Genomic DNA, 10,200 nt, shown 5'->3' on the forward strand with positions numbered 1-10,200 from the left:
CAAGTTACAGCAAATACCTACATCGCAAATCGTTATGCTTATGCTCAGAGACTATAGTAATCAACCTTAACCACCTCTGTGCACTTAAACTTTCTGATAATAAAAAAGTTCTAAAATACTTTATATTTCTGTTTCTCAATGCCAGAAAACTCCGATGTTTTCTGAAAAATATGTATCTCCTCCCACCCGAAATTTATTTTTAAGACAGACTAAACGCACAGAGATACACCCGCACGCATACACGTTCTCCTCTGGAGCGCCTCCAAACCAGCCACATTAAAAATATTAAAAGATTCTTGAACTGTCCCCTTCCTCTTAAAAAAAGAAAAAAAAAGAAAAAGAAGTCCCAAGTGCTCATAAAAAAAAAAAAGAAGAAGAAAAGAAAAGAAAAAGAGGCTTTAGGGTAGGTTTAATCTGTATTTACACTGACTGACTCATCCAATTAAAATTCAGGAGCAGTTTCCTGCAGGATGAAGCTCCCACACACTAGCTTCCATGTGAAATATCTACAAGTAAATGATATTACCAGAGGTGGTATGCGCCGATATCTCTTCGGCTATCCGACCCCCCCCTTCCCCCCCCCCAAGACACCACCACTACCTGCACCGTTTTCGGCAGCGTTTTAATGAAACCACGCTGCCCCGGACGTCGGCTCTCGGCCCCCACAGACCAGGCTCCCTCACAAAGGCAGCGCTCCTGGGCTCCTCACGGGCGAGCGCCAACGCGCAGCGCACACGCGCCTGTCCCCCGTGCACATACACACACACACACGCGCGTGTCCCCCCTGCACACACACACACAGCGCGCGACCGCGGTCCGCGCGCGGAGGCGGGCGGGCAGCGGTGCTTACTCGTTGTTAGAAGTCGCCGTCTCTTCGCTCATTTTCTCCTCACCGTGATCCGACAGGGAGCTGGAGCAGCACCGACGCGGCCAGGGCGCAGCGAGAACTCACCAGAAACTTCACCATTGCTGAGCCCCCGCGGCCGCCTGCCCAGAGCGGCATAAGAGCAGCGTCCCGGCGAGGGGGCAGCGAGGCGGGGGGGCGCTTTATCCTGCAGACACCAGATCCGGTTGTCCAGCGCCGGAGCGCGTTTTCCGGCCCGCGGAGACGACGCCGGCGTGAGCCTAGCGGGGCGCGGCGCGGCGGGGCCGGGCGAGGGGGGGGGCTCGGGCTCCCCGCCGCAGGGCGCTGCGCCGCCCGCCGCCGCTCATCGCCCGCGGCCGCCGCCGCCCTCCGGCGCCCTCGCCCCTCGCGGCGGGCGCCGCGGCAGAAATTCCTCCGGGCGCCGGGGCCTCCCTGGCCGCCTCCTTCCGCGCGTCCCTCGGCGCGGCCGGCGCGGGGGCAGTGCGGGCCGCTCCTGCCCACCGCCCTCCAGCGACGCCGGGCGCTGCAGCGGGAGCGGGCGCAGGGAGCAGGCTGGCGGCGGGGGGAGGGAGGCGTTTTAACCCGCCGGGGGCGGGGGGGCGCGGGGAGCGGGCTGCGTCACGGCTGCTCGTGTGAGGAGGGAGAGGGAGAGGGAGGCGGGGGGGGAAGGGACGCGGCCAGCCGGGCCGGAGCGGCGCGGAGCCCCCGCGGCCGCGGAGCGGGGCAGAAGGGCGAGAGGAAGCCGCGGGGAAGTTCAGCAGCGGCGGCGGCGCTCCCGCCCCGCCGGTAGCTCCCTTAGCAGCAGCCGCGGCGCGGCTCCTCTCCGCCGCCTCCGCCCCCTCCTCACAGGAAAGCCGAGCGGAAGCGTTGACTTCAAGCTCCTTCCGCCGCCACAGCTTGAGCCAAAATAACCACGGGGAAGGGGAGGGGGGAAAGGGAAGAGCGAAGGGAAGAGAGCGATCCCCGGGGCGCGGCGCCGGCCCGCAGCCGCCCCCGCGCGGCGCCCGCCGCTGCCCCGCGTCCGGCTTTCCTGAAAGTAGTTCCGCCCGCGCGCGCCGGGGGCCGCCGCACCGGCACGCACGGCGGCGCGGAGGGGTACGCGCGGGTGCCCGCCTTCCCGCTCCGCCGCTGCGGGGCGAAGAGTTCGCCGGGCCGCGGCGGGCCGGGCGGGTTGGCGGCCGTGGCTGCGCCTCGCCGCGGCGCTGCGCTGCGTGCGCGGCCGCTGCCGGGGCGGCGGGAAGCCCTAGGCTGGGGTTTCACTAGTTTTCACTTATTTTTTTTAAACCGAAGTGGCTTTACTCTTAAGTATGTAGCCGCAGTAGCGCCAGAGCCTCTCTTCGCCCCTGGGCGGTGCGAGGGGTTAACGCAGCGGGTCCCGGTGCCGCGCTTCCAGTAGCGAGCAGCCATCCCTCATTCCCTTGGGTTATCGCTAATATCACTGCTTAAGAGAAACGCGGTCAGCGGCAGCGCCGCAGCCCTGATCCCCCTTTCCAGGAATTTACACGGTAAACAGGCTGCCTGGCCTGACGGAAAAGTGGAGCAATATCGCCAGCCCTAAGGACTCGAAAATCATGAGTCAGACCGTCAAGATTAGATTATATCGCGGTTTTGTCTGCTGCTTGGATTTTGAGTCCCCCCTGCCTCGTCTCTGTATGTGTGCCTGTCGACTGACGCAGCCCCTTGTCCCAAATTTATCGAGTAAAATACTGTGGTACCGCTGGAAGAGACATCACTTGCCTGACGCACACTCCTTACCCCCGGCCTCCTTACCCTTTCCTAGCTACTGGGCAAGAGCCCTCTCTGTCAGCTCTAATCCCATTTCATTTTTTTCTGCAACTGCTGGATTTCTTCCCAACTCTTAAGGTATCATAGAGGAGCAGAGAGCGGCTGTTCTGCCTCTCTGTCCAAAAAGGTGGGGCCGCCCCCCTTGGAGATAATAGTGTCCGATTCCCCCACTAATGTTGCCTCGCGGCTTTTCCCAGGGAAGGGAGAAACTGGAGCGTGCCGTCAGTCAGGAGTTGTGACCATTTCCAGAGTAGCTGGAGTGCCTCACATCACCATAGGCCAGACTGCGAACCTGCAGCATCTGTCTGAACGCGCTGAATCAGGGCAGTGTTGCATTTATCAAGGGTATTTGTTTACAGAAATCTTCCTTTTTACCCAAGGCTGAAAGTGCAGTTTGTCTTTGGGTCTCAGCAGTGATTTCCAGAATTTTTTCCAGAAGACTTCTCCTTTTCTTGATGATTGAAATTTGTAAGAAAATGTTGTAGTGAGGAAACCATGGATAGTTTCTGTCTGTCTTTTTTTTGTTAGTTAAGGCATTTTAAACAAAATCTATTTTTATCTGATATAGCATGCAAGGAAGGGCATATTCTATTTATAGATAGTTTATGTTTATTGTAATATTCCTATGGGTAGAAATTCCATGTGTCTATAAAAGGGTTCTAACATAAGCACACTGGAACAATCATAGTAAACTGCTATCACACTTTCTCTAACACATCTCAAGTAGCACGCATCTCAAACATGCAATAATAATATTTGTTTCCATATGTGAGAGGCTTTTGGAGAAATAATTAGTAATTGTTTTGTAAGAACATTTTTTCTAAAATGGTACTCACAAATGGATCTTTTATTCATGGCGTATTTTCATCTTAATATTAAAAATACATTAGAAACTCAGTTTTGTACAATACTTTTACAATACAACTGACGTGAATCAAAATGAGTATTTGAATCATAGGATCCAAAAAAAGTGTTTTAAAACTAAAAGTTGTAGGGACATAATACTATTCTACTGAGCAATGAGAATTTTTTTAGAGTACTTTCTGTTTTGAGACTGGCAGATAATGTGATTTCTTGTTAATTTAATCTTTATTTTCTACTGGTCTCAAAGTTGACATATTTAACTTTGTATAAGCTAATAATTTATTAAGATAATTTGATTAATACTATCCAGTACAGGATTGCTCAGGAGCCAGCTCAGTTTGTCAGATGGTGGTACTGCTCTGCTCAGAAGCAACTGAAGCACAACTGAAGGTGCCAGGGAAAAGTATTAATCTGATTTTTTTTTTGGATTCCTTAAATATATTTATTGTAAAAATGTTTTTTTTTCCATGTGAATAAAATGAACTGTTTCATAGTATACCACAAGTAGGGAGAGCTTCAATAATTTCAGTCTTCTAACCCTAATGTTTTCAAGAATGTCTGTATTAAGAATAAAATCAACTACAAATGGATAATGTGAGGTGCATCCTATAGCTTTTACTTGACTACATGGGGGAGGTGAGGGGAGAAAGGCTCACTGCTTCTTCACCTGTGCTAGCTCTTCTGCTTCTGCAAACAGCCTCCTGCTGCAATATATGTAGCAGAAGTCTTGCAAGTAGTTTCTGTCCATTTATCTGAATGTCATGAAGAGGACAGAAAATCTGCACTGGTCGGTGTCTTGATTTTTGAAATCCTGATTATTTCTTTTTTTACCCCTGCCCAGGCTGAAAAAAATTAAAGAACATAATCCTGGAATACTAGAGTCCTTTAGCCAAGCAGCGGTTGATTTGAGGGCCTTTACGGTGTTCTTTTTGGAACAGAAATAAGCAATCGGGTGTTTTTAATGTAAATGGCTTATTTTAAAAGTATATATGAGTCCTGCCTATGCCAACAACTAGGAGCAAGTGACACCATTCAGAAACCACAGTCAAATGACCATTTCACATCCCAAGCACCAAATGTTTTGGGGTCTTGTCTTTCTTCACGAGTTTCACAAACTCAAATAGATTTAAGTATATCCTTAGTGGTTTTTTGCTTTCTGTCGTTATGGACTTTACAATTGAAATGTCCTGAGCTGAAAGCTGGAACACCTGTATATGATCTGGAAAAAATATCTGAAAACATGAAAGCTTCTGGTACTTTTCACCAGAACGGACAGGTGTTAAAATGTACTCACTTTTTGGTGTAAATATAGGGATGACTCCTTAGCTAGAGACAAGATACACTTGGTATAGAATGGGGCAAGTGCGTGCTGGTCAAAAATCATGATTTTACATTGCTGTTGTTCCAACACTTACTTTAGCTGCACCTTACAAAGACTAATTTATACCTCAATGCCAGTGCCCCACTGTGACATTTTGATAGCCATGGATCTCTGAAGTGCAAAAATTTTCTGACTTCAGCCTTAGAGTCCCTCTTGAATGAGAAGTGGGGAGGGAACGGAGTTACTGCTATGGGAGAATAATAATAACAAAATAAGAATTAGTGTTCAGAATTTTTTTTTTCTAATTTTCACATATGAACCTACACAAACTTCATCTGCTTTTGTCCTTCCATGACTAATATTAGTGTTAAAAATGTGCAGTTAACCAGGAGTAGTTATAATGAAGCAGCATTCCACTCTGTGTTGCAAAATACATTTACTTGATAAAACAGAACTACAGTAGCTCTTATATGCTGTTGCTGAATGTGGATCCACAGTACGTGTGGCCCTTTTTGCATATTTACCATTCCTGGAAATGATTACACTTTGTGCGTATCTCTAAAGAAATAGCAGGTGGCCATGTAGTGCAGCAGGCCTTCAAGTCTGTGGCTAAAGAATTCCATGTGGAGGGTGAATTAAGAGGTTAGATTGCATAATTCTGATTGGCATGGCATTCACATCTTAAAATCCATAATAGGATCAATGGAAGTTAAGCAATGCCATCTAGCTTAGTCAGTCACTGCAGAACTGAAATGACCAATTCTTTGTTCAATTTTTAACTCCTAAATATAGTAGTTTTGAAATTTTCCTCCACAAAACAGTGATATTTATCTTCATAACCAGATACTAGTGAAACATTTACAAAAAATGGTAGTAGTATGAATGTCCATTTTGAAGAAAATTATTAGAGGTCTTTAGGGAATTTACCTGGTAACAACATTCAGAATCCTAGTGTGAGTTTAACACTGGGTGGTCATTACACATATCTTAATAAGGATTTAGCTAAATTGAGCTGATTAAATCTATATTAGTATTTCAGCAAAGTCAGATTTTGTTAAGTTCTAACCAAGAATCCCATATTGCATACTGACTGGATAAAAGTAATTTGTTCTACTTGACCCTACTGTCTCAAAAAATGACTTTTAGCAAATCACAAAAACAGATTAGAATCAAATTATATAAATTCTATTGGTTTTTAGATGGATCTGACTCAACAGATTACCAGAATATCATAAATTATTCCAGTTATGGATTTGGAATAATATATCTCTATTTATACCACATAGAAAAAAGCTAGCAATTGCTGCTATGTGTTTGAGAGGCTTGGGTTGGAGGATGTGGGGAAAGTCTTATGCGTTTTTAGATATATCAGCTGCTTTTGATGTACCTTTGATGTGGCTGATCTGCGTACCACTCGTAGTGGTAATCTAAGATATGGGCTGTTCGGTAACTTTATTCCATCCTTTCTGAGCACACTCACATGCTGTTTTGGGATAACCATATGCTCCAGTTTGAGTGCTTGTATATAATGATCAGACTTGACCCCTTTCTAATTTTCCCAAAGTTCAGATAAGGCTGCTAGCATGAAAAGGGAGATTGTAGATTATCATGGCTCCACAACACTGCTGAAACTTGTACTGGCCTTAAGGTATGCCTTAAGCCAGCTAGGTCAGCACTGCACTGAAAGAAGCAGTCTTGGCTTCCTCCTACTCCGTTCCCTTCCCTATCTTGCACCTTACTTGTTGGCACGAATATTTCTGTGTTGAGCAATGAACTGAATTGGGAAACTTAACCAGGTTAAAACTAGTTTAGGAAATAAAAACTGATTAGTCTTTCAGTAGGTCCAATTAACCATGCAACTGGATAAACATGCATACTGGCCCAAGAGAAGGGATAACACAGAGGTGGGAACAAGGAAATATGGGCAGTGCAAAACTACTTTTTATGGAGGCAGTGCTGATTTGTGCTATCCTAAAGGGTGACACTTGTGCGGCACTTTGTGCATGCCAAATTAAAGAGAAATCATGGCCTCAAAACTATTTTGCTGTCTCAAATGCTGCAGCTGAATGCCATATTCAGGACCAATCCAGATAAAAATAAGTGATTTTTTTGCTTGGGGAAGCAATCAGAAAATATGATGAAGAAAATATTTTGCTTTTAATTGAAGATGTATGTTTGCCATTTTTTACTGTGTTTTTTTCACTCAAGCAGTAGTACTTAATTCCAAGTCATTTTCTGAGGCAAAGGTAGAGGCAAAGACAAAGATGGCTCTTTTCTACATGTGCTGATATGATGGTTTCTTTCAGTTGTAGATTCTTCTTCTTCATCAGTCTGTTCTTTTTTCAAGGCTGTGTAATTGCAATCAATATACGCAGATGTGCACCTTGTATCTGTTTGGGAACACATATAGAGTTTTGTCACATGCAATGGCATGGGGGCTTGGTGGGCTTTCCTGGCTCCCTGCTGTCATCCAGCTGGAAGGAGGTGCATTTGCCCGTACAGAATACAAAAGCCTACCAACGATTTGAATCATCTGCTGGAGATGCTTTTCTGTCTTTGTTGGCTGCATAGAAAGCCTAGAGCAAATATGCTTCTAACTTAGATCATTTAGATGCTTTAAGTCAGCTGGAGGACAATTTCAGTCAGAATACTTTTGTCCTTTCAGATTACACTCCAAAGCTTCAGGAAGGTGGAGTATAATAAAGAATAGTGTAGACGGGATCAAAGTTTCCTCTATTCTTCCATCCCTTCCCCTTTCCTCCCCTTACTTACCTATAGTCAATGGGTGATTAAAAGTCAAGCATGGTGGATTTACAAAGTAGGATATTATTATTTTTCAGGTGTGCCAGGAGGGGCTGCTTTTTATCACTTAGGCTAAATCACACTGTGCACCCAGACAAATAATGCCAAATGGGAAAACTTCCAGTGTTTTACAGTTTCAGCCCTTTCCTTTGAAGCTCAGTAAAAAAATCCAGAATTTTTGTAAATAAGAGGAGGAATACAGAAAAAGTGCACTGAAAATGACCGAAAGTCAATATTCTGTGAAGATCACACAAAAATCTTATGTAGAACCTTCTTTTAAATTTAATATCTTTCATATGTTTCTTTTTTGGCATTTTTGGCCCATCATTATCAATTTTCACCTAGAAAGTCAGGCCCAAGGAATCTCTAAAGGGAAAGTCCCCAAATATTCAGAAATTGCAGCAGAGCCTGCAGGCCAGCAGCTGGGGACAGCTTCTCTGCAGTCATTCCAGTCTATATAAAATAGGAACCAGAGACATATTTCTGTTTCATCTGCAGAAATGTGTTGCCCAGGGGAAACTGTGGTCTCATGCACTGAACACAGAATTACTGATCAGCAGTTCTGGTTCTTTTCCCAACCTTACCAACCTCATGTTGTGTGATCTTTGGCAACTCATTTAAAATCTGTGCTGTATGGCATGATTGAAGAAGAGCTTGTAACATAGTTGAAGATAATTCAGCTGAGACACTGTGATCAATTGTATTCATACTTTTAATTCATTTCAGTGCACAGCCTGCAGGTTAGTCTAAACCTACCATTGAAGGGAGTTTAAGTGAACCTTGCTTTTGCAGTAAAATAGACGAGGAGCATTTCCACAACCACTTAGTATGTCCAGCCATGAGGAAGTAGCTTATTAAATCACTTAGCTTCCGTTGGAGGGCAGTTCTTGCTCCACCCTAACTTTTGTCACATCTAAAAGCGAGAATGGAAATGACCACTATTTTTTAAAGGTACTTCAGAGAGTCAAACAAATATATAACTATGAAGAACTGCTTTCTTTCAAGCTTTTCTGTTCCAATGCAAACAAAAAGAAAACAGAAATGGATATGCAAGGCCTGAACGGAATGCTAGCCCAAGCGAAAGCTGCACCTAGTCTTGACTCCAGAAAATACACTACACAGTACAAGGATTGCAAAGAGAGAATTTGCCTTGCACTGCTGGGATCACCTAGTTACTCCAGCATCTTTCGTCACCATGCTTATTATTGTCATCTTAACAAAATTGTTTCATTTAAAAGAATGTTAAAAACTGAGTCTTTCTCTATTGTACTCATTTCTTTTCTTAAAAATGGACTTGTGCTGCCAAACGGTGTGACTGCTAAGCTGTATATACCATTATTCTAGGACCCACACAGAGTTGTGCTAAGTTAACTAATTTTATGATTATAACATTGAACAAATTCAATTAAATCATTATACACGCATGCTGCCTCTTGTAGAAAAGCTTTAAGCAGGGAAGGAGACTTACAATTTAAAACAGCAATATACATTAATTTAAAAATCAAGCATCCACTATAGAAGGTTTTTTTGGTATTTATATTGGATGTTTCAATTCCTCACTCTTTATTATAAAGTAAATTAATCCTTTTATTTAAAAAAATCACTATCTCTTTTGTTAAATAACAGAGATTATCAATATTGTTTTAGAATTGTAGCACACTTCAGATTCGGGCTATTATTAATTCTAATTGCCTAAGAGATTTTTCTTTTGCCCAAGACGGTTTCGATGCAAAAGGTCCTCTTGCTTACTTCCCCAGTTCAAACTCATCATGTGTAACCCTAGAAACTCACTGCTGCAAGTTAACAACACTTGGAGTGGCATGTATTTCCTGGCTTAATGACTAGCTTAGACCAGACACCCAACTTTTAGATGGCTAAATGAACGCTACTTACAAACGCTTTCCAAAATTAAAAAAATGACCATTCTGGCAAAGTGGTATAATACTCTAGGGTCTCTCAGATCCTGAACTGCTCTAATATCTCTCAGCTGAGAAATAAACAAGCTCCTGATTAGTAGTGTATATTAAAAGCCCCGTGGCACTTTTTGCCCAAGCTGAGTGTAGATGGGTAATCACATCCACAGTTACATAATGAAGATAAACATTTTGCGGCATTATAAACTCTCCTGCTGTGAAGCACAAGCCACCCACTAACTGCCTGATTTTAGGAAGAACCCTCTCTATTACATAAGTGTTCAGTATGGGGGTTTCTTGCACCTGCCTCTGAAGCATCTGGTACTTGTCACCTTCAGAAGCAAGGTTCTAGACTCGATGGACAACTAATCTGAGCCATGGCAATTTTTATGTAACTGAACCCTCTTTGTGACATGAGTACACGGATGTATCTGCTGAGTTCCTAAGGATATTTAAAATGTATATTTTACATTTTTCCTTAAAAGTTCATTTTTTAAGCTTGATATAATGTAATATTGTAGGAAATCGCTACACAAATGTGCAAATGAGTGGGACTATATTCATATGTGTGATTGTGGGTGACTTTTAAGTAGATTGCTGTTCATGAAGAAGTAATGAATTGCTAGCAGAGGAAGTGGGAGTACTATTAC

At 44.1% G+C, this 10,200-nt stretch overlaps 1 protein-coding gene across 3 annotated transcripts in view; it reads right to left on the minus strand.

Moving 5' to 3' along the window:
• The window catches only part of SPRED1 (sprouty related EVH1 domain containing 1), a 63,177-nt gene extending 62,002 nt beyond the window's left edge, over positions 1-1,175 (minus strand). For 2 of the 3 annotated variants that reach the window (XM_067296647.1, XM_013940438.2), the window contains exon 1: positions 851-1,175. In XM_067296647.1, coding sequence (XP_067152748.1) covers positions 851-882 — 32 coding nt within the window. In that variant the 5' untranslated portion in view covers positions 883-1,175. The remainder of the gene's footprint in view (positions 1-850) is intronic. The other variant, XM_067296648.1, reaches the window with a different exon arrangement.
• Positions 1,176-10,200: the final 9,025 nt, after the last annotated feature.

Source organism: Apteryx mantelli, chromosome 4 (assembly GCF_036417845.1).
Source record: "Apteryx mantelli isolate bAptMan1 chromosome 4, bAptMan1.hap1, whole genome shotgun sequence".
NCBI lineage: Eukaryota > Metazoa > Chordata > Aves > Apterygiformes > Apterygidae > Apteryx > Apteryx mantelli.